Raw genomic sequence first — 25,381 nt, forward strand, 5'->3', positions numbered from 1 at the left:
CTGGTCAGGCACAAAGGGTGGAAGGTGAGAGTGATGGGGAAGGAGGAGTTAATACAAAGGAAGACACTCATGATTGTATAGAATATTTGACCCAAAATTTTACCGCAAAGCCTGACATCAGTGACAACCCACTGGAAGATGCAGAACTTACGTTCTACACGGACGGTAGTTGTCATAGACAGTCAGACTCGGGAGACTTGTGTACTGGATACGCAGTCGTAGATGACCAAGGCACCATAGAAGCGGAACCGCTAGGCCCACCTCACTCAGCCCAGGTTGCTGAACTGGTCGCCCTAACCAGAGCATGTGAATTGGCTAAGGGCAAATCAGCCAATATCTACACCGATTCTAGATACGCATTCGGGGTAGTCCATGATTTCGGAGCCCTATGGCGCCTCCGAAATTTCATGACGGCAGCTGGTACACCGGTAGCGCATGCAGCTCACATAAAAAGGCTTCTAACAGCGATACAGGAACCCGACAGAGTGGCTGTTATCAAATGTAAAGCACATACATATAGCCAAGACCCAGTATCGCTTGGTAACAGCCGAGCAGACGAAGCAGCTATGTTAGCAGCTGCTACCCCCAGACAGACAGACACCACACAACTGATGGTATATAATACCATCAACACACAAAAGTTGTGTGAAATGCAGAATTTGTGTTCCACACAGGAAAAGGCAGTCTGGAAGGCAAAAGGATATGGCCAGGAGTCCTCAGGACTCTGGACGGATGGACATGGTAAACCAGTGGCCCCCAGAGCATATCTTCCATGTCTGGCTGAAGCAGCTCACGGGCTGACTCATCTAGGCAAGGAGGGGATGTGCAAATTGGTAAGAGCATATTGGTGTGCCCCAGGATTCTCCTCTCATGCGAGTAAAAGAGCAATGTCATGCCTTACCTGTTTGAGAAAGAATATTGGAAAGGCAATACCTACAGAACCATCCCATATCCCACCTGCCGGCGGCCCTTTCCAGATAATACAGATTGACTTCATTCAATTACCCCCTTGTCGAAATTTGAAATATGTACTTGTTTGTATAGATGTTTTCTCAAATTGGGTCGAAGCATTTCCAGCGGCCACAAATACCGCTATGTTTACTGCTAAGAAAATTGTGCAGGAATTTGTATGTAGATATGGTATCCCTAGAATTATCGAAAGTGATAGGGGTACCCATTTTACAGGTGATGTCTTTCAAGGAATGTGTAAATTGATGGGAATTGATAGCAAGCTGCACACTCCATACCGTCCACAGGCGAGTGCGAAAGTGGAAAGAGTGAACAGCACTATTAAAAATAAACTGAGTAAAGTGATGGCAGAGACAGGATTGACATGGCCAGAAGCTTTACCCATTGTACTGTACAGCATCAGAACCACTCCCAGGTCCCCTCTTAATCTGTCTCCCTTTGAAATCTTGTTTGGTCGACAACCGCATGTTATGATTAACCCTCAGGATGATTTGAAGTGTAACAATGAAGTAACTGTAAAATACTTGATTAACATGAGTAAACAGTTGAGGAATCAAAATGATAATCTGAAGTTAGTGATTCCTGATTTACCAGATAGTAATTGTCATGACATTGAACCTGGGGATTATGTAATGATACAGAATTTTCTACGCTCAGGTTGCCTTATTGACAGATGGGAAGGACCATACCAGGTCTTATTGACTAGCACTACAGCATTGAAGGTTGCTGAGAGAGAGACTTGGGTTCATTCATCCCACTGCAAGAAGGTTGCTGATCCAGAGAAGTCCCGTGATAAGGAACAGACGGTAGAGGTTGTATCACTGGAGTGTCTGTTCCAGGAGGACTGAGGCGGCACCTGAGCCGTGAAAATCTCAAGACCAAGAGCTGTTGTCGACTCCCCACTCCCTTTTATTGTTTTTCTCCACTTCCCATCCCCTCTCCCTAAAATTTATTTTTCCCCCTTCTCATTTTTCTCCGTTTCCTCCTATAAGATGGACTTGCCCCAAGAGACTGTGATCCGGATTTTCCTGTTGACCATGATGTTGACCAGAGCAGTCTGTTCCGGCGAGAGTACCATGGAGGTCGAGAGAGGTTCTGGAATGGGTTCTGATGATAAAGATGGAGGCGTAGTTTTCCGAGAACAACATAATCAACAAGCAAAGGCGAGTATCAGAAAACGATCCGATAGCATTGACCATAGAAGGAATTGTGAAGGATTGTTAGCTGAAGAAAACTGTATCTGTAGGCTCTGTAACAATGTCATTGAGGATGGGTGCATTAAAAAATGCCAATCCAGTTTTAATATCCATATGGACCGGCATCCATTGAGTGACTATCACTCCTTAGTGGGTAATGTGTTAAACAAAACAGATTGTTGGGTATGCTCTCAAGTACCTCAGGGTCATAGCAAATCAGGGCTAGTACCATTTCCTTTAACGATAGAGGAGGTACTTGAGTTAAATGGTGGGAGACCGGTGGACCGGAGGTTTAATATCTCCAGCCCTCCTAGTTTGAAGCTCCACCAATACCATGTGGATAGGTCCCTATTATGTTTCAACATCTCCAATCCCCGAAAACCGGGAAATTGGGAAGTGTCATGGAGTAACCACACCATGACCTTTTCGCATAGAGCAGATAGAATGCCTACAGATACAGAGCTTGTACGCCACATAGCCAGTAGAGGAAAATCTTTCCGGTATAGGTATACCTTAGGAAATAGGATTACTAAAGTTGGAGAGGTATCACCAGGATACTGTGCACATATCGTACAACCTGATACGTGTACTAAGCAGATGGAAGAATTAGGGTTAGGAGATTTCACATGGAAGGTGTGTAATATGGTTATGTCCTACTCCGTCCCATATGTTCTCCCCGATGATGCATATTTCATATGCGGGAGAAAGGCGTACAAGTGGCTTGCCCCAAACTCTGAAGGATTGTGTTATATTGGAAAAGTATTGCCTGAAGTAATGACTGTATCACATGACAAAATGAAAGACATACACCGTGGTGCCCAAGCTCCTTATACTCACACCCATTACGAGCACGTTGTTAAAAGGCACTTGATAGAGAAGACAGAGCATCCGGCCTCTGATCTGATAAGTGAATCCACCGGGATTCAATTCTTAATCGCGTTAGATTTCACCCGCACCGCTAGAGGAGTGCTGAATTATAAATACATATCGGCGCTCGCAAATTTGTTAGATAATATCACTGAAATGTATGATGACACGTTTAGGTATACTGGAAGAGAACTTCAGGCTTACAAAACAGAACTGGTACAGCATAGAATGGTTCTCAATTACCTCACAGCAGTGACAGGCGGATATTGTGTCACACTGGCAACACAATACGGCGTGAAATGTTGCACATATATTACGAATAGCACCGAAGATCCGGTCGAGGTCATAGACCAAAAGATGGACGATATTCTCCAATTGAAGTGGGAATTTCGCAGGAGACACAATCTCACTCTTGCTGCTGTAGGTAATGAGCTGACTGGTTGGGTGTCATGGTTGAACCCGCGAAATTGGTTTTCTGGTTTAGGAGACTGGGCTCAAGGAGTCATAATGGATGTTGGGAAGTTTCTCCTATGTATCTTAGGTGTTGTCATATCGATTGGATTGATATTTAGATGCGGTCAGGCTTTAATGAAGTGCAATCATCGTACTAGGGTAATGAGTTTAAGGAGTGAGGAAACTGTAATTAACCTGGACTTGATTTATGACCCAAATGTAGAAACAATGATGTGATGAAAATGCGATTTCTACGGTCCGTTTCTTTCACCTGTTTTTCCGTTTGCTCCAAGGTAACAAGACCCACTTGGACGAGGAATTTGACGAGACGATATACAGACAACGGATTGACCAAAGAAGAAGTTTTGACCACTTTAGATACGGACATTTGATGAACTTTGCCATGGATCCCCAGTTTCCCTAGAATTCTTAAACTCACGCTAGCCCAACATTTTTGTAAATCTATTGGCATTGACAAAGCTTTTTGCTCGCACCTAATGGGCAAAACAGCGCAAAGAAGACGACTTTCAACTGATACCGAACAAAACCTCAATCGACGACTGTACATTTACCTGACATAGAATACCACCGCATTTACCGTAATTATGTCTTTTCTTCATTTCTACAACCCTCAGGTAATGACACACATAGTCGATAGGGAATACAGGCACAGATATCAGCAATCACATATCTCCCCCATTCATGTATCATCAACTAAAATGTGCTCCCCCATTTTGTTACAACCAAAGCCGAAAAGAGCTCGGTAAAGTTTGACAGCCCATCCACAGACCCGTACCACGGGATAAGAAGGAATTCACATGTATACTTCGCAATACCTCGAAGCTTGATTTAAAACACGTACGGCACGATGATACATGACCCCCAAGCACGGATTCATACACACATGCTTCTGCTATCTCACTAGGTCATACCCTTTTCCTACCATCTCCTCTCCTCCCTTACCCAACCATGTAAATGTATTAACCGCTAACATATATTTTTCTCCTTTTGAAATGTTTTCAGGAAGTGGCAGTTATTGTTGACTGCCAAAGGGTGGACTGTCAAAGTCAGAAAAATATCTCTATGCACACTACCATATTTGCACCTCACACAGGTCCGTGCTGCGCATGCGTACGCTCTCCCGTACGTGCGCATACTCACAGTCGCGGGCACCCGCAGGCGCATGGTATGCGTATTTACGGTAGAGTTTATGCGATCGTAGCGTGCGACTCAATCATTACATATTTTCACTAATAATGTATTTTGTAGATCATGGTCCCTTTGATAGATTCTGAAAGTTTGGTTAATATAGAATGTTCATGAACAGAGAAATCCCTCTTTGTTTGATACGAAGGGTCAGACAGGAGTAATACAGTGGTGTTTAGTATCCATCGGAAGAATATTTAATTAGAAATATTCCGGTGTTGGTTTGAAGCAGATCAATCGCTCGTGCGAATAGTTATGGACATAAGAAGTTTATGAACATTTACTTTATTTGCACTTTATTACCCAAGCGGCAGGAAACCCAGTTTCCCTCCCACCTGAGCAGTTGGAAATAGTCACAGCCCACCTGTATGAATCAACCTATGACCTTTTGTTATAATGCGAAGCCGAATTCCTGTGTCCAATGAACAATGAGATTGTAGGGACCATTGAATTGTATTGTGTGTGGGGCATAAATAGGCAGGCCGACCATATCCAGTTCACTCTCTTCAACGGTTCTCATTGCTGATAATCGGGAGCTGGATATCGAGGCGCATGCGATCGTTTCCCCTTGTGCGTAAGTGTTTCTCCGCAACTATATTGATCTTCTTGTTATTGTGGGCCAATCTCTCTCAAACTCTCTCTCTCTCTCTCTCCTTCTCTCTCTCTCACTCATTTTCCCTTAAATTGTATTGTATTGTATTTCCTGTGTAGTTATCTGGTTAGGTAGTCTATGTTATATTGTAGTGTATGACTTGTATTGTGTTTAACTCTTTTGCAAGTATAGCATTCATAATATATATTTTAGGCGTTGGACCCTGAGCACGGTATCTGTGTATTTCTTATAGTATTAAGTATTCTCAGAGCGTCGTGACGCTCCAGCAGCTTTTAAGGTAATAAGGTTATACTGTGTTGCATTTACTCTCTAACATTACACTAAGGTTTTACTGCACAATACACTGTTTATGGTTTAGATACAAAGGTTTAATATAGTGAGCGTCAGCGCCGCTGGTGATCTCCTCGTGGTCCCGAGCGTTCGCTACGCTATAGCGAATCATTACTTTAGTCAACAGTCAATAACGTGCCTGCCTGTGATCTCTTGGCCGTGAGTGAACGTGACGCTTGAGCGTCTCGATCACGGCAAAGCGATTGTTACGCAACTAGCGTACCCTTGCGGTACTTCATACATAAATAGCGTACAGTGTTCTTAGACCTCATAAAGGGTAATATATACGATAAATATTTAGCTTTATCACCTTTTCTCGTAGCCCGTAGAGGATACTGGGCGCCTGCCTGGTGCTTCGTTTTGCCTGCACTGTTTCTTGATTAGGAATTGTTGGTTTAGCTGTTGCTGTTCCTTTTTAAAGTTGGATTAGCATAGCTTTCTTCTGGTTTGTGTGTGCTGGTTCGGAATTTCACCACTATCCTTTATAGCCTACTCTCAAAGTATGTCCATGTCCTCGGCCACAGTTTCCTAGACTGAGTCTGGTAGGAGGGGCATAGAGGGAGGAGCCAGGCCACACTATCAAATTCTTAAAGTTCCCATGGCTCCTAGTGGACCCGTCTATACCCCATGGTACTTAATGGAACCCCAGTATCCTCTACGGACTACGAGAAAAGGATTTACCGGTAGGTAATTAAAATCCTATTTTTTTTCTGTGTAAAGCATTAATTTTAAATGATCTTCTCTTTTGAGAACAATCTATATACAAAATGGGTCTTTCCACACAAAGTATATATAACTATGATTAAAAATATATAAAAATAAGCTTTTATACCTGTTGCCTTGACGGTCACACACTAGTTTGGAAGTGAATGACCAGTCAGTGGCATCTTCACCCTTCTCCAGCCATTTCTTGAAGTGTTTGATATTAGCATCTGTGAATTCCATCACATAGATCTCCTTGAAAACATTGCTGGCCGATAAGAGTTGGTAGATTACAGCCCCAACACTAATATCGATCAATATTTGTCCTGTCATTTGTCCTGTAGCAAACAGACATAACAGTCGATTTTGAATGAAACAGCATCTGCATATACTGACATTTGGGAGTGCTGTGATTTAGCAGTTATTAAAGACAAATCAAAAGTGATGTAAAACCTTGTAGACATAGCCTTACTGGTTACACTTGATGTACATTCAGGGGCTTTAGTACACATTCACTGTCATACTATAATGATATTTTGGCAGTATTTCTAAGCTGTGCTATTTATAAAGCTAATATGACTAAGGGTCTTTTACATGGTCAATAACAAGCCCAGCAGTGGTTATACACCAGCATTGAAGTTATAAACACTCCTTATTGTTTCTGCCTGTAAATGAAAGCAGTTAATATATATAAGTCATCCTATTCTGCTGCGCTGAGCATTCATATACCATACCTGACAGTCAGGATAGATCCTCTGCCTGCCACACAACTGTTAGTGTCCAGCTTCGGCTGCTGCACACTGCTGAGTGCGTCAGCTAACATGAGAAGTGGCTGGCCTAGCAGATGCAAACAGGACCTTCATCAGGAACTGCTGTGCTTGTGTACACATTAATTAAATTTATTGTTGCAGCCTGCCAGCACCGTCTAATAAAGTCCTCATCTACTGAAACTCTTATGCCCACCTCTCCATCTCAGCCAGTTAATCCCATTACCAGGCATAAATGTGGCCACAGTGCATTGCAGGGCAGATAGGCTTTCAGGGACTGACCCACCTCCGCACAACTTCATATAGGGACTCCGCAGTCTGGACAGACAGCACTAACAGTTTCTTACAGAAGCCTGCACTCCGAAAGTGATATTGGCACCAATATCTTAAGACAGACATTCCTCAACACCAGATTACCTTCATAAAATGCCATGGTTACCACAGGGGGGAGTGGCCTGGCGAGCAACTGGTGCAGACATGCCTTATCAGAGCTCCAGGCTAAGGTCCAAATTATCCCACATTTAGAGGTTTTTTCTGCTCATTCAGTGGCCCAGGACTGACCCTTCCTTCCCAGCACTGCTTGTAGTGACTGGGTGGGGCAGGTCTCAGAAGCGAGGGCCGCCTTCTGCGACCCCGCAGATTGAGGCCCACTCACCTTGTTGCAGCTGTGGCCAAAATTTTGAAGAGTGACCGACGGAGGCTCCACGTGCAGCGTGGTTCCTGGCTCTGAGTCTCTCACAGCCCTGCATGCCCACCGCTGTCTTCCTCCCTGCTTAACTGGTTCCCACACCTGGACCCGGGGGGTGGTGGTAAATGGACGGAGTGGACTGGGAGGCTGCATCTTGCTCCCTGCCCCTGGATCTCCTTGCTGATGGCGGCTGCCTTCTCTGCACCACAGCTGGCTCCTCGGATGCTGTAGGGGCTTGCTATCTGGTGCAAAGAATCCTGTATGTGTGGGCTGCTGCCATCTCCTACCTGTAGTGATGAGTCCTGGGAACAGTGGGGGTGCTCTTTCTGTAGCCTCCTTAGTCTACCATTATCACCCCAGTGGCTCCCCCTCTCCTACCCACTCAGGAACAATGAAAATCTGAATAGGCACATTTCTTAATGTTACAGGGTTGCTCCCCTTAATGTGTTCCCTGACACTATATTACTGACACTCTATCTTCAGTGGTGGAACTCCCCCTTGTGGGCACAATATACTGTATACACTGCAGCTTCCACATCCATGTTGTAATCTGAACTGTTCTTCTTGGGGACCTGTTTCTGGATTCCTCGATTTGATTGGGTTTGGGTCCTTTATTTGATGTGACCTACACGCTGCATGACCCCCCCCCCATCCAGAGCTGTTGACGTGACCACATGAATTGTCATGGTTTTTTGTTTTTTTCTGCAATCTTTCCCTGAGCTGGCGCCTCCATTTTGTTTGATATTATGAGCAGAGCAGGCACTCTGGCCCATAACGGAGCTTCCCAGAATATTGCTCAGCACTTTTCGCGCTGGGAGAAGTCAGTCCCTGTTCGTCACCACCATCCTCAGAATCGATTCGGGCAATGGATCCAAAAACGGCCCCCTCTACCAAAGAGGTCATTCAATTCCTCCAGAGTATGATACTGGACCTAAAAAAATATTTTACCACCGCTCTCAAGTTGGCAATTGGCGAATTGAAGTCTGACTTAGTGGCACTGGACTCTCGCACCGCTTCCTTGGAATCACATCTGGAGAATCAGCAAGACTTCCAGAAATGAGTTGAGGATGATATGAATTATCTTTATTATCTATTTATCTGGATTCCTTAAAGATAAAGTGGAGGATGGTGAAAATTGCGAGAGACGGAATAATTTACGCATTCTTAATGTTCTGGAGTCCATATATACCTCTGAATTGGAACCATATCTCCAAAGGATGTTTATCTCTTTAGTTCCATTGCTGTCTGAAAAGGCAATTCAAATAGTAAGGGCTCACCGTGCATTGAGGCGAAAACCTAAAGACCCCGACCCTACCCGGGATATTATCCTCAGATTTCTCTCTTTCAAGATTAAAAATAGTATCACAATGGCGAGCAGAAATACTCTCTCAATTTTTTTGGCGGGATCTCGAGTTCAGATTTATCAGGATCTGTCGCCGGTGACCATTGCTAAATGACGAGACCTGCACTCTTTCACCTCTGTGATATGAGACAATGAATACAAATATCATTGGGGATTTCCCTTCCCCTCATAGTGGATGTTGATGGTAAAGTTCAGGTAATTCGCTCTCCTGAGGAAGGTAACCGGCTACTTCGTAAACTACAGCTGGCTCCGACCATGCTTCATCTGATGCCTCTTCCCCGATGTGAAGTTCCTCATGCCTGGGTGTGATTTACTCATAGTTTACTATACTGTACATTTGACTTTTATGCAATGATTGACACTGGGGATATTGTAGGGATGGTATCTCTCTTTCCCTATTGCATATCTGTGTAATGTTCTTATCTGAATTTTCTCAGTTGTTTATTAATCAGTTATATGGTATATTGTCTTATCATTGCTGCAGTAGCATTCTAGCAATTTACAGCTGATTGCCAGTTCTATGTTGTTTATGTAACTTTGTATACTCGTGACCTCACAGTCTTGTCCAGTGGAATGGATGTAGTGACCACTAACTTGGGCTATTGAGTAGATCTTTTGATACGATACTCTGTGTCACGCATTTATTCACTTCTCAACACTGTAACATTATCATGACTTTATTTTTGCTATTGTATGAATATTTACTGGATTGTAAACACTGACCATATTTCCTGTGTTCTTGGTCTGTTCTATCACGTTCTGAGTCTGTATGTTATTATTAGAATTCCACCCTTTTTATTTACTATATACATTTATCTTAAGGTGGGGGGCGGGCGGGGGGGGGGGGCAATGCCGCCCTTGCCAGCCGCCTTCTCCCTCCATTTTTAGGGAATATTGTTGCTAGTTGGATTATAGGGTTTATACCCTTTCCGATTTTACTGTATCTGAATCCCACCAGTGAGCTCTCTCTGTTGTAGAGCTCAACTTTAGTAGCCAATTACCCTGTCTTTTGGGTACTTTGTCTACTTATTTTTCTCTTTTATTTCTTCTTAGTTTCTATCTTTATTTCTTTGTTTGTTTTTATTTTTCTTCTCTTTCTCGGCGGAGTCCATGGTTCCCCAGTTTACCTCGGGCCATTCCTTCTTTTATTCCCTCCTATCATGTCACTAACACGTTTTTTCGATTAATGTCAAAGGCCTTAATTCCCCTCAGAAGCGTTCCCATATTCATAGATCTTTGAAAACATTAAGGGGGATGTGATCTTTTTACAAGAAACGCATCTGAAAAGGAGCTCACATCCCTCTTTAACGCCCAAGTCCTTTTCCATGGCATGGTACTCCAATAACACAACTAAACAAAATGGAATAGCTATATTTGTCAGATGTTCCATTCCTTTCCAGTTCCTGGACTCTAAATGCAACTCTGAAGGTCATTATATTATGGTGCAAGGTAAAATTGGACACGAGGAGGTTACATTGGTTAATCTTTACGCCCCCAATACTGGCCAAGCCAAATTTTTTCGTACGTTTTTTTCAGGAGTTATATCTGTATAGATGGGGTAAGACACTTGTAGGCGGAGACTTTAATATGGTCCTCACACATATGGATAATCCGGCCCTTTACATAGCGGCTTAGCTCCAATTCATCTGCGTTGCACAAATGTATGGCCAAGGCTGGTCTGTTTGATGTATGCCGGTATCTTAATCCCACGACCAGAGATTGCACCTTTTACTCCAATCCGCATGATGTTTACTCTCGAATTTATATGTTTTTGAGTTGTGCCTCTTTTTCCAAATAGCTCACAGCTCCTCGATCATTCCACTTACTTGGATGGACCACTCAGGTTTGGTAGCATCCTTTGATATTATTGAAGCGTCCACTAGTAGGCCCTCGTGGAGACTTAATGAAACATTGTTAAAGATTTCTCAGTTCCATGAATTAATTAAATCCAAAATGCAGGACTATTTAATCTCTCAACTCACAGGACAACTGTTATGCATCCACAGTCTGGGAAGCCCACAAGGCAGTTATTCGGGGGTACATAATTCAGTATGCGTCTCACCAGAAAAAGGAACACGAAAAGCGTATCAACGGACTTACCATAACTATTACAGAGTTAGATAGGGAACATAAGCGCACCCACTCTCAGAAACTATTAGTGCAACTCTCTAAAACGTGTACTGAGTTGCAATCTCTTTTAGCAGAAAGGGTTGAGCGTTCACTGAGATGGGATAATCAGTAATTTTACGACAATAGCAATAAGGCCCACACTCTTTTAGCTAATAAATTACGTGCCAAGAAAGCAAATCAGGCCATTAACACTATTAAAGGTTCCTCAAGCAATCTTACCTACGACCCTAAAACAATTAATGGTATTTTCTCTGATTATTATACAGCCAGAGGCGGATTGGCCATAGGGTCCACAGGGAAGATTCCCGGTGGGCCGATGCACCCGTGGGGCCTGTTTTGTTTGAGGACATGTGGTCCTTTTTATAGACATAATGAATAAGATGCAAAATAATTTGCATATATGAAAATTACTTTGCCACTTATCCTGTGATTGCAGATGATCTAGTGTATGCTCTGTCTGCCTGCTTGGCTGACATATAAGATTGAGTGAATAGTGATTGGGATACGGTTGGTGTAATAAGCAAGAAAATATATCTTTCTAAAGAATGATATACCATATATACTCGAGTATAAGTCGACCCGAATATAAGCCGAGGCACCTAATTTTACCCCAAAAACCTGGGAAAACGTATTGACTCGAGTATAAGCCTAGGGTGGGAAATGCAGCTCTAGCCGTACACAGCCCTCAGTGCCAGATATGCCCTCATACTGCCAGATATGCCCCCACAGTGCCAAATATGCCCCACAGTGCCAGATATGCCCCACAGTGCCAGATATGCTCCACAGTGCCAGATGTGCCAGATATGCCCCACAGTGCCAGATGTGCCAGATATGCCCCACAGTGCCAGATGTGCCAGATATGCCCCACAGTGCTAGATATGCCCCACAGTGCCAGATATGCCCCACAGTGCTAGATGTGCCAGATATGCCCCACAGTGCCAGATATGCCCCACCGTGCCAGATGTGCCCCACAGTGCCAGATGTGCCCCACAGTGCCAGATATGCCCCACAGTGCTAGATACTTACCCTCCGTCGCTCCCGCGCTGTCTTCTGAAGGAGGGACACGGAGAGCGCAGTGCGCGGCTCTCCTGTGTCCCTCCTGCGTCTCCGGCGGCGTGTGTTAAAGGAAGTGCCGGTTTGTGCACTTCCTTTAACACACACACCGCCGGAGATGCAGGAGGGACACAGGAGAGCCGCGCGCTGCGCTCTCCGTCTCTCTGCGCCCTCCTAACGCTGACTCGATTATAAGCCAAGGTGGCTTTTTCAGCACAAAAAAACGTGCTGAAAAAGTCGGCTTATAATCGAGTATATACGGTAGTTTCCTAAATTCTGAAAGTGTATCATATAATGTGCTCATAATATTTAATTTTATTTCTTTTTAACTTCCTCCTTCATGCTGGACATGCCCACTATCTAGAAAGTCTTGGGGGGTGGGTGCTGCTGCCATGCCCCATGGCTAGACCTTACACCTCTGGTGCTGCCCATGTGGGGCCACTAGTACAATTTTTTCCAGGGCCGCTTTTTGTTCCCAATCCGCCCCAGTATACAGCGTTAAACAATCTGGACTCTCTCGCCGATCCCATCGGCCCAAGCGCGTAAGATCCAACAGTATCTTGACTCTTGCGTACTCCCATAACAAGTTGAAGTGGCTATTTCTATTTTAAATGCGGATATCTCTGCAGAGGAAGTGGAAGCTGCACTAAAGACTCAAAAAACGTCTAATGCCCTGGCCTAGACAGTTACCTGAAGGTATACTATAAATACTTTGCCCCACAACTCATTCCACACGTGGTTTCCTTGTTTAACAAGATCATGCAGGGTGCTGCTTTCCATACTGACTCCACAATCTCCCGGATTATTGTCATTCAAAAACCCAGTAAAGATCCCTCTTGTTGCTCCAACTATAGGCCCATCTCTTTAATAAACAAAAATCTTAAGCTCTTTGCTAAGATTTTAGCGACCCGTTTGAACACAGTGGAGTATATTTACTAAGCTCCCGATTTTGACTGATTTGGTGTTTTTTCTTCAAAGTGTCATCTCGGGAATTTACTGAACACAAATCTCGGCAGTGATGAGGGCATTCGTATTTTATGTGAAGACAAAGAAAAAAAATACGAATGAATACACCATCGGCCAAATACACCTGTTATTTTATACAACTCGGTAATTTACAAAAAATTCAATTTCACAATCACTGCCGGCAATAGCCAAACACTGCCATGAAAAAATACAAATCGTAAAAAAAAAGCAGTTTTCAAATAGACCTGCTTTTTTTTACCGTGTTCTGATAGGCATGCATGGATCAGTGAGATCTGTGCATGTTTATCAGTAGGAAGGGGTGTGCAATGGTTAAAAATCTGGAAAAAAAATTGTGTGGGGTCCCCCCTCCTAAGCATAACCAGCCTCGGGCTCTTTGAGCCAGTCCTGGTTGTAAAAATATGGGGGGGAAATTAACAGGGGTTCCCCCATATTTTAACAACCAGCACCGGGCTCTGCACCTGGTCCTGGTGCAAAAAATACGGGGGACAAAAGACGTAGGGGTCCCCCATATTTTTAACACCAGCACCGGGCTCCACTAGCCAGAGAGATAATGCCACAGCCAGGAGACACTTTTATATTGGTCCCTGTGGCCCTGGCATTAAATCACCAACTAGCCACCCCTGGCCAGGGTACCCTGGAGGAGTGGGGACCCCTTAAATCAAGGGGTCCCCCCTCCAGCCACCCAAGGACCAGGGGTGAAGCCCAAGGCTGTCCCCTCCATCCAAGGGCAGCGGATGGGAGGCTGATGGGAAGCTGATTGTGTAAAAAAAGAATATTGTTTTTTGTAACAGAACTACAAGTCCCAGTAAGCCTCCCCCACAAGCTGGTACTTGGAGAACTACAGGCCCGCTGGTACCTGTAGTTCTACTACAAAAAAATACCCAAAATAAAAACAAAACACACACACCGTGATAGTAAAATTTTATTAAACATACATGCACACTTACGTACATACATACTTACCTATGTAGACACGAAGCAGTCGGTCCTCTTCTCCAGTAGAATCCAGTGGTACCTGTAAATAAAATTATACTTACAAAAATCCTGTGTAGATCGGTCCTCTTCTTAACAGTTATAATCCACGTACTTGGTAAAAAAAATAAACCAAAATACCCGGACCACGCACTGAAAGGGGATCCATGTTTACACATGGATCCCCTTTCCCTGACTGGCGGGAGCCCCCGTGACTGCTGTCAAAGAGAGTCCCTTCAGCCAATCAGGAGCGCCACGTCATGGCACTCTCCTGATTGGCTGTGCGCTCCTGAACTGTCAGTCAGGCTGCGCACTGTAGATACAATGTAGCGCAGAGGCGCTCCATTATATCCAATGGTGGGAACTTTGCGGTCTGCGGTAGACCGCAAGGTTAAGTGGGGCCAACCACAAGAGTGACTCCACTTAACCTCGCGGCCTATTTACAGGTACCCCTGGATTCTACTGGAGAAGAGGACCGACTGCTTTGTGTCAACATAGGTAAGTATGTAAGTGTGCATGTATGTTTAATACAATTTTACTATCACGGTGTGTGTGTGTTTTGTTTTTATTTGGGTATTTTTTTTGTAGTAGAACTACAGGTACCAGCGGGCCCGTTTTCCCCCCGCATGCTGGCACTTGTGGTTCTCCAAGTACCAGCTTGCGGGGAGGCTTGCTGGGACTTGTAGTTCTGCGACAGAAAATAATATTTTTTTTTTACACAAAAGGCTATCAGCCTCCCATCTGCCGCCCTTGGATGGGGGGACAGCCTCGGGCTTCACCCCTGTTCCATGGGTGGCTGGAGGGGGGACCCCTTGATTTAAGGGGTCCCTACTCCTCCATGGTACGGAGATTTAATGCCAGGGCCGCAGGGGGTCCCCACTCCTCCAGGGTTGGTGGTTTAATGCCAGGGCCGCAGGGGCCAACATAAAAGTGTCCCCCGGCTGTGGCATTATCTCTCTGACTAGTGGAGCCCGGTGCTGGTGTTAAAAATATGGGGGACCCCTACATCTTTTTCCCCCCCTATTTTTTGCAGCAGGACCAGGCGCAGAGCCCGGTGCTGGTTGTTAAAATATGGGGGAACCCCTGTCAATTTTTTCCCCGTATTTTTACAACCAGGACCGGCTCAAAGAGTCCGAGGCTGGTTATGCTTAGGAGGGGGGACCCCACGCAATTTTTTTCCAGATTTTTAACACTTTCCACACTTCTTTTAAGGTACACAATGAAGCCTTGTACAGATCACACTGATCCGGCCGGGATTCATTGTGTTAAGTCCGGCAGTGTTTTACTAATCACTCCCGTAAAATACTGCCAGACATTACGAATGACATCGACATCGGAAAACACGAAAATGCAGAATAAGACTGTTTAGTAAATGAGTCATAAAAAAAAAAGTTGCAAATTCACGCATTCGATGTCATTCGTGTTTAATCTCCCTCCAAATCCCGTCAATTGCGAATCTTAGTAAATATACCTCAGTGTTAGCTTCACTGATAGACCCTGATCAAGTGAGATTTATTCCAGGGCGTCAGGCTTCAGATAACACCAGGCGCACCATTTATTTAATTCGCCACATTACTTCTTCCAAGACGTCCGCGGTCGATTTAGCACTCAATGCCAAAAAGGCATTTGATCGTATATATCTTGGCCCTTTTTTTTCCCACGTTGTCCTCCTTTGGCCTTCAAGGTAATTTTCTCACTGCAGTTCGAGTACTCTATTCTAATCCTTCGTCTATAGTTATGACAAATGGCCTACGCTCTCCCCGGTTTCATTTGAAAAATGGCACTCCACAGGGCTGACCACTCTCACCCTTATTGTTCGCTTTATGTATTGAACGTCTCACAGCTCGTATACGATCCAATGTTGATATCAGGGGTGTCAAGGTGGGAGCAACGCATATAAAATATCTTTGTTTGTGGACGATGTGCTCTTGACCTTTCTAACCCTTTAATTTCTATTCCCAATTTACAAAAAGAACTCCTCTTATTTGGCTACCTATCCGTTTATAAATGTAACCATACTACAGTAAGTCAGAGGCACTAGTGTTTAATGTTCCTCCTCAAACTTATGCAACATTGACTTCTACATTTCCCTTCCTCTGGAGACCTGCGGCTATCAAATACCTCAGCATACATATCACTAAATCCTATTCTGCTCTTTATTAGAACAGTTATGTTCCTATTATTAAAACACTTACGCAAGATTTGGACAAATGGGATCATTTATATATATCCTGGATAGGTAGGATTAATGCCCTTACAATTATTTTTCCTTCCACGCATTTTAGACTTGTTCCAAACTATCCCAATATTTGTATCCCATGTAACTCTAACTTCCCTACAAAAACTAAGTCACAAATTTGTTTGGGCTAATCGTAAACCTCGAGTGTGACGCGCCATTCTGACTAAGAGTGCAATATCAGGCAGATTGGGCTACCCTAACTTACAAGCGTACTATATGGCATGCCAACTTAATCATGTGGTGTCTTGGCATTTGCCCCAGGGGACGAAAAAATGGGTAGATATTGAAAACTCTTTACTTCAGGATAACCAACTTGATTCCTTTCCATGGCTCCCCAAGTCATGCAGACCAGCCTTGGTTTATCTAATTCCCACAGTTAATTTCACCCTTGGGTTGTGGGATAAACTCTGCACTGCTCATAATCTCTTCCCGTACCCTTCACCTTTGTCACCAATCTGGGACCACCCAGCTTTCCCCCCAGGTTGTGATCGTAACATGGCAGTCCCATCCATATTAAAGGACAGTCTGCCCCAAAGTCCTTTGCAGAATGTCAGGATCGCCTCGGTGTTCTCTCCTCATGTTATTATCAGTATATTCAACTCCATAGTTTTCTCAGCTCTCAACTTAAATCTTCCTCTTTGAGGTTGCCTATTTTCTTTGAACGCATGTGTCTATTTTCAATTGGCAGGAAGGGAAACATCCCCCTCCCCATGAACACCACAAATTAGCATGGGAAGTAGATTTCTCTCCACCTCTGGAGGATGATCAATGGGAAGAAATTAGAATGCGCATCGCTAAAGCATCTATTAATACCCCTTTCACATCGTACAAATAACCCGGTACCGACACGGCATATTGCCGTGTCGAACCGGGTCAGTGTGCGATGTGAAAGCACACTGGCCGATTTAGCGGGTCGCCTGACCCGGTAAATCAACCCGGTAAAAAAGAAGGGTTTTACCCGGGTTGATTACCGGGTCAGGTGCGGTGTGAATGGGAGCCGTGTCGATGCGACACGGTTCCCATTCACAAGATAGGGAGAGGCGGCGCTGGAGATGAGCTCATCTCCCGACGCCGCCTCCACCCCCGCCCCTGCTGCTGCTGCGCGCTCCGTTGTTATGGCAACCGACCCGGTATATTGCCGGGTCGGAAAGCCAGCAGCGGAGTGCAAATGCCGGATCCCACCCGGTAAGTACACGTTTGTCTTACCGGGTAGGATCCGGCATTTGCAGTCTGAATGCAGCATTAGTGTGACGATCAGATAAACTTGTTATAAAGTGTATACTCGGTGATATCTGGTTCCCTCTAGACTTCACTCTATTTTCTGCCCAAAATCAAATCAATGCTGGAGACTGTGTGGTGAAGAGGCTACCTTTTTGCACATTTGGTGGACTTGTGCCTCTGTTTGTCCCTTCTGGAACTTAGTTGGTTCACTGATCTCTCAATCTCTAGGGCAGAGAATTGACCTCTCTCCAGCAACAGCTCTACTATATGCCCCTATCATTGATTTACTCAAAACCCATGATAAGCTCATTATGCACATCTGCATGGCAGCTAAGTTCCTGATAGCTAAGCATTGGAAAGACCATAAAGCACCCTCCCTGATCGCAAAGATTAATTATTTTGCCGATATTGAATATATCACTAGCTTACGGAATAATTCAGTGGATACATTTCACAGTATCTGGTCCCCGTGGTACCTCCCACTTTCTACCCATACCCATACCTGGACTCCATTGATATTTGTATTTATACTAGGTGATTCATTGCACCCTACGGGCGCTCTTCACCCCGTCGTAAGGGGCTACGCCCCCTTAACCATTGCACGCCCTTGTGGCATGCAATATTTGTATTATATGGAGTATTACCTCCAATCATAATTGTGTGAGTGGTTAAATATTGCACGGACAAAGGGCCTGCAATGGTTAAGGGGTCGTAGCCCCTTGCAATGGCGTGAACAGCGCACGCAGAGCCTGATGAACTACCTAGTAGGTGCAGTGGTTGGGGGAGTGGCGGGTGCGGTGGTGCTGCGGGAGGGGGATGAGGTCCGGATCCACTGTGGGTGGTGGAGGGGGGGGGGTGTGGGTGCCATGGATGGGGCCCGGAGGTACTGCGAGTGGGGGAGGGGTGGGTAATGCTTCTCCTGCCTATACTCCTGGAAGCAGCTAAGCTGCTGTCCTCCCTTTGGCAGTGGCTCTCCCGGAGACTCGTACATCAGCCAAGCAGCCAGTCACTATTGTTAGCGCCGGTGTCCCAACGTGCCGCATTACAGGGAAGAAGATGCACTCAATAAACTACAGCTCCCAGCAACCCTTAGCACCGGAATGCTTCAGCGCTAAGGGCTGCTGGGAGCTGTAGTTTATTTAGTGCTTCTACTTCCCTGTAACATTAATTCAGTGTCCAGACATTACCCTCCGCTATATCACCCACTCTATCCATTACATTAACCATCTTGGGGCTTCCAGGCCGGCATCCCAGGTGCTGTGTTGCGGAGTCAGGGCCTCTGGGGATCTGGGTGCGGCTGTGGCTGGGAGGCACTTCTGTGACATCACGCGCAGAGGAGGCTCCAGGGCTCAGAGAGTATACATCGCAGGGAGGGCTCTGAAAGCCTTCTGCTGTGCCGCTTTCATACACATCTATGCTGGTGGCCACAGCAGCTTTTGTTCCACCTGCGCCGCGGCTAGGGTGTGGGGATTGTTGATGCCGGAGGGGCCAGGTGGACTGGCAGCAGGACATAGGGGGTCATTCCGACCTGATCGCTAGCAGGCTACTTTTAGCACTGCTGCTATCAGGTAGTCGCCGCCTACAGGGGAGGGGGGATTTGCTGTGCAGGGCTGCAAACACTTGTGCAGAGAGCTGCACAAACAAAAGTTTTTGCAGTCTCTGCACAGCTCAGGAATTACTCACCCTCTGCAATGATCCAGGACGGAGCTGACATCAGGATCCTTCCCTAGAAACGGCTGGGCATGCCTGCATTCGAACGGACACTACATGAAAATGGTCAGTTGACGTCACCGGCCGGCCTCTTCCTGTCAATCTTCTTGCATTCGCCACTGCGAATGCTTTCTTCGTTATTCTCATCGCTGCTCAGCTGGGGAAAAATGCAGCATGCGAGCGGGTCAGAATAGGACGCTGCAGTAAAATAATTTTCTTTTTTCCCCATCTACAGCACAGAGACTTGCTGCAGATGCAGTGGCATACCCACCAGCTGCAACTTTTTGGCAGGTACAGTCCCTTTTTTCATGGTCTGTAGCGATTTTTGGCTCTCCAAACTCCCATTGAAAGTATAGGAAAAGGGGTGTGGCCACGGCACTTTACCCGTGGCCACAGCACTTTACCCATGGCCATGCCCCTTTTTGAATCTGTAGCGATTTTTATGTGTAAATTGTTGGAGGGAATGTTGCTGCAGATGCAGTGGGCCTATTTTGGGGTGTGGACCTGGAGCTGCAGCTCCATCAGCCCTATTGTTAATCCTGCTCTGGGAACACACAGCAGTCAAAGGGCAAAGCCTCCCATTGGATGTAACCTGTGTGGGAGGGCGTTTCTCGCCCAATCAGCTGTGGACTGGGTGTGACAGACGTGCTGCTAACCCAATGAGGGCTCCTAGCCACGCCCAGCGTTATACACACAGGCACAGAGTCACAGATCTGGGCTATTATACAGGAGATTTAAATCTATTCTTTTGTTTTCTTTTTTGCTTCCTTTCTTCTTTTTTCTTTTTGCTTGGTTTTTGAGAATTGTAAAAAAAAAAGGAATTGACCTCTTTATCCATTATGTTTGGAAGCACTCTATGTGGATGCTTGATTTATTACAGTATGTTATGTTCCCCCATTCCACTGTTTTTGAGTATATTTCCATTCTCTCATTGTCTGACATTATTACTGTTCAGTTGCAGTATTTTTATTATGTTTACTGTCTGTCACTGCATTTGGACTAATGCTTCTCTGTAATGTTGGTCTCGGTCACTCTCAATAAAAAATATACTGTTTGAAAAAATGCCATGATGGCAACAAGAGCAGCAACTGCAACATTTGCAAGTATGTCCACCCAAACAGAAATAAATTCTTTAACCACAAGGATTCTCATGAATATACCATTAAAGACTTCATAAACTACCACTCTACTATGGAATGTTTCTGTGGTCTTAAATACATAGGGAAAACTAAAATAATGCTCAAAATATATATACAAGAATACATATGAAATATCAAAAGTGACAAACCACGCAATTTACAGACACTTCCTTGAAAAAACACAACTCTAACCCGGAAAATGTAACATTTAAAGCAATAGAATGAGCAAAATTGGGCCAGAGAAGTAGTGACATACAGTACTCAATAAACATTCCAAGCTTTCTGGATCTTTGAACTTAAAACACTTGCTCCTTTGGGTTTCATTGAAGAGTTTGAGATTGCACCTTTTATATAGCAGAATACAACTTTTATAGCATAAAACAATGTTTGTATCTCTCTGTAGAATTTAGTTTTATATTTATATATATATATATATATATATAATGGCAGGAACGAACCGTCACTCGATGTTGGAGAAAATGCTGAATGGTGCCCTTAGTGAGTTGATAATAACAGACGTAGAAACTGCGGCACTCGTGATAATATTGAAGAAGAAAAGCTCTTTACTGGGTCATATGAAGTACAGAGTTGCCTATCATAGCCAACGTTTCGGTGCTGCAAGCACCGTTTTCAAGGCAGGCATAATCAAATAACGGTCTTTTCTTCTTCAATATTACTATGAGTGCCGCAGTTTCTACGTCTGTTTATATATATATATATATATATACATATACAGATTTGTCGTCCGGCACTGAGGATGTGTATTAAGGCCGGGGTGCACTCCTTGGATTAATAAATAACCAATTCTTCCCCACCTGTGGCCAGGTGTTGTTAGGAACAAAGTAAGTAGAGGCGGCACTCCATTCCAGTTGTTTTTGAATTTCATGACAAAAATGAGAAATGTGTTCCAAAAAGGGTTACATCATAACTATGTTTCAAGGCCCACCAGCCTTTTTATCAGGTTGAGTAACCTTAAGTCATGTCAATAGCTTATATATTGTTATTAGTTTAAGGCAATGACCAATAAAACATTAATTATATAACCTTTATGAAATATCATAAAGGAACTAAATAGATTTTAAATTATGGGCCTATATCATGCGTCCAATCATATTTCTCCATAATGTGTAGCATTATGATCTGTCTGTTGGTCAAGGTCTATCCCACTGACTAAAGCTGAATAAAGGAGCCCAGAAGAAACCCATCATGTTAGTCGATATAGTCTTGCATATTAAAAACACTTACGATAATAAAGACAATTACGAAAATATACAAAATACATACAGTATCATCCAGCACCAACAGCAAAATTCGGATTTATAAAAAATAAGTTAAATAATAAATTAGTACACATTGTACTTCTCACAAAAGCAAAAACAAAATCAATCAGAAGCCCATGGTCCACCAACATCCAGCTCCAACATAGGTGCTGAATTTTCATCTAGCCAGGTCTCTGTAATACAGGCTAGATCTGCAGATTCAATAAGGTCAGCAATTGCTGCAGTCTTGTTTCTTAAAGATCTGGCATTACAAAGGACTGACCTGATTGGTCATACTAGAGGGTCTTCAGTTTTCTTTATGTTAAGTGCAGGAGCTCTGGGTAATGGAGTCAGAAAGCGAGAATTGACAGTTCTGTTCTTCGAAGCACAGGGCCGTTTTTTGGGTATCACTTCTAATTGATTGTTCTTTGAAGCTGGGGGTGAGCAGGTGGGCAAAGGACTTAGGTAATACATTTCTGGCCTTGCCACGATTGCGCCTGTGTGTTTTTTTTAAATGCCAAGGGATTGGAGAATAGAATCCTGTGATGGTGTAATAGGAACTGCAGTATGTGGTGGATGGAGTGAAAGAATGAAGCTGGTGGAATACATATACATTGAGTTATCAATGGCAGATTACTATAAATATGAGCTGCATATGATGATGAGAGAGGGAGAGAAAGCAGTATTTTTTTCCCCCCAATTCGGTATGTGATCAAAAAATTATAATGGATATATATATATATATATATATATATATATATATATATAGGTGATGAGCGGATTCGGTTTTATCCGGTTTTACTCGGTTCTCAAAACGGCATCTTATTGGTTATCCAAAAGACGTGACATCCGTGAGCCAATAAGATTTTTTTTTAAGAACCGAGTAAAACCGAATCCGCTCATCACTAATATTATATATATATATATATATATATAGATAGATAGATAGATAGATAGATAGATAGATAGATAGATAGATAGATAGATAGATAGGTAGGTAGATAGATAGATAGATAGATAGATAGATAGATAGATAGATAGATAGATAGATAGATAGATATAGATATAACATAAAAACTATCTAATATATATATTAGTCGCTTTTCAATAAACAAATTCATATTGTGATTAAGACTGCATAGAGTAATTCACCATTGTATTCATGCTGATCTGAAAACTCAAGAGAGTTGTTACATATAGACAAAAGTTTCCCGATAAATACTGTAGCTAATAATGAGCCAATGTATCTGTATATACTCTGCAACAGTATCTTTCCTGAGCATCCACAACCTTACACCTCAGGATTGAATGTTCATTTATTCAGACTGAATTGTTGCCTTCATATGTTATGATATTCCTGGCATATCGTACATGATAATCAATTACTAATGTATTACTGTTACTTATATATGTATATAGTCTGTTGAAGTCTGATTAATATCACCAGTAATATGATGCATTCAAGCATATATTAAAGGGACAAAATGTTATTTACTGGAGCTGGATTAAGAATATAAATAATCACTCTGGGATATATGAATATTTTTTTTACTAAAAAAAAGTAGGGACTCCAGGTACTTATCATGACACCACTAAGTAACCCCTATACTCTTTAATAATTGATTTTCAAACTTGCATCATCAATAATTGCCATTTTGCTTTTTGTCATATTGCAGTCATGTTAGAAAGGGATATTTCCATTTGTTCATAGAATCTCACAGTGCAGACAATACAACACTGGACACAACTCCCACATCACTAGTCACACCGGTGTAGTGCTGGTTACAAACCCTGCAGGTGGGTCACAATAGTACACGTGGACCTTTATCTGGCACTGGGTACAGGTGGTACACCTGTATGGTGCCCAGGCAGATGGAGGGGTCCCTGTGGTTCCAGTTCAGACAACAAACTCCTTCTGTGAAGCACTGGCTGGGATTAATGGGGGGGTCCAATCACCTGATTTAACCAGGACATTACATTGAGAACCAGCAGGGCCAGTGACAGGGGGCGGGGGGGTCAAAGGGGACACATGTACCAGGCCCCAAATATCAGAAGGGCCCCAAGTCTATGCTACTTAGTGCCAGGCAGAGATTGACAGAGCCACTCACACACAGAGACTGTGCGACACAAGTGTCCGGGCCCGGCTCTGTTACAGGACATGGAAGCAGCTCCGCTGGCCAGGATTGCTGTGCCCTGTGCCGGCCTCTTCTGATGGGGTGTGAGGGCCACATGGTACCTGCTGTGTGGTGTTCGGGTCTGGATACTGGGAAGTGCAGTGCAGCTGAGTCTCTCCCTGGGGTAAGAGTGGTTTGGTGAGGGGATACAAAACTTTGGCATGGGGTGGGGATGCTGGGAATGCATTATGCAGTCACGGGGAGACAGACAGTTGGGTGTGTGGGAGGAAGGAGAGAGGGAGACACAGACTGTGGTGTATGTGGGGGAGGAAGGAGATAATAAATATATATATATATATATATATATATATTTATTAACAGTTTCTTATATAGCGCAGCAAATTCTGTTGCGCTTTAACACATATATATATATATATATATATATATATAAATAGATAAGAATAAAAACTATCCATTCAGGCACTCACCAATATAGAGCAGGCTATTTTAATAGAATTTTAAAGTGCAAAAAGAGAACATGGTCAACGTTTCAATCCCTCAGGACTTTCTTCAGGACATAGCAGCATAATGAACAATCCACCAAGCAGCCAAACGAGTGAATGAGAGCAGATATATATATATATATATATATATATATATACATACCCCTTAGAATTAACAAACAGGTGTTTCCTGATAACATAATGCATCATGGGAGATCTTCTAAACCAATTCATTAAAACCCATCTTATGGTAACATGTGAAACAACTAACTCAGCAATATGAAATGTTAAACTGATGCCCTAGCCTGCAGGAAAATTATCAGTGTAAACAACAAAGAATATAAGAAAGAAAACATACATAAAGTAGACCGCTGGTCCACACCGGAAGTGTCATGCATTCCACCTACGGTGGAACACATAGACGTCATCGGAAATGCCGCGGCTATTTAAAAAAGCCACTTACAGCCACCAGAGTCGGAAATGCTGTGCGTTCCAATGTACATGGAGCACACGCATGTTACCGGAAGTGAGATGGCGATGTCAAAAACATAAGAGATACCTTGTATTTCAATTATAATAAAAACCACCATTAATTCCATAGCTATAACCATATTTAAATATAGTAGCATACAGCACAAGGGCACTGAAGACTGTCTAGGGCTAACATAATTAACTTCATAGTATATTAAAAAGATATGCAATATAGCAAAATGATCAGGCGTATCATACTGTGTATCTGCTCTACAAACACCTAATAGTGACATTTATAAAAATGAAATAAACATTAAATCAGAAAAAATATGTATAAAAGGAGGTTAGAACATCAAAAAAATGATGTAAAAAGTGTGCTAGGTCATTCATCAAGAATCAATTGACATATAAACTCCATAGAAAAATTTG

The 25,381-nt window shown here is 43.5% G+C and overlaps 1 protein-coding gene across 1 annotated transcript in view; it reads right to left on the bottom strand.

Annotated features, from left to right (window-relative positions):
• LOC134910924 (nicotinamide N-methyltransferase-like) overlaps positions 1–25,381 on the bottom strand; it is a 92,927-nt gene that overhangs the window by 44,612 nt on the left and 22,934 nt on the right. Inside the window, exon 6 of the mRNA XM_063919313.1 lies at positions 6,467–6,674. Coding sequence (XP_063775383.1) covers positions 6,467–6,674 — 208 coding nt within the window. The remainder of the gene's footprint in view (positions 1–6,466; positions 6,675–25,381) is intronic.

The sequence above is a fragment of the Pseudophryne corroboree genome, chromosome 4, assembly GCF_028390025.1.
Source record: "Pseudophryne corroboree isolate aPseCor3 chromosome 4, aPseCor3.hap2, whole genome shotgun sequence".
NCBI lineage: Eukaryota > Metazoa > Chordata > Amphibia > Anura > Myobatrachidae > Pseudophryne > Pseudophryne corroboree.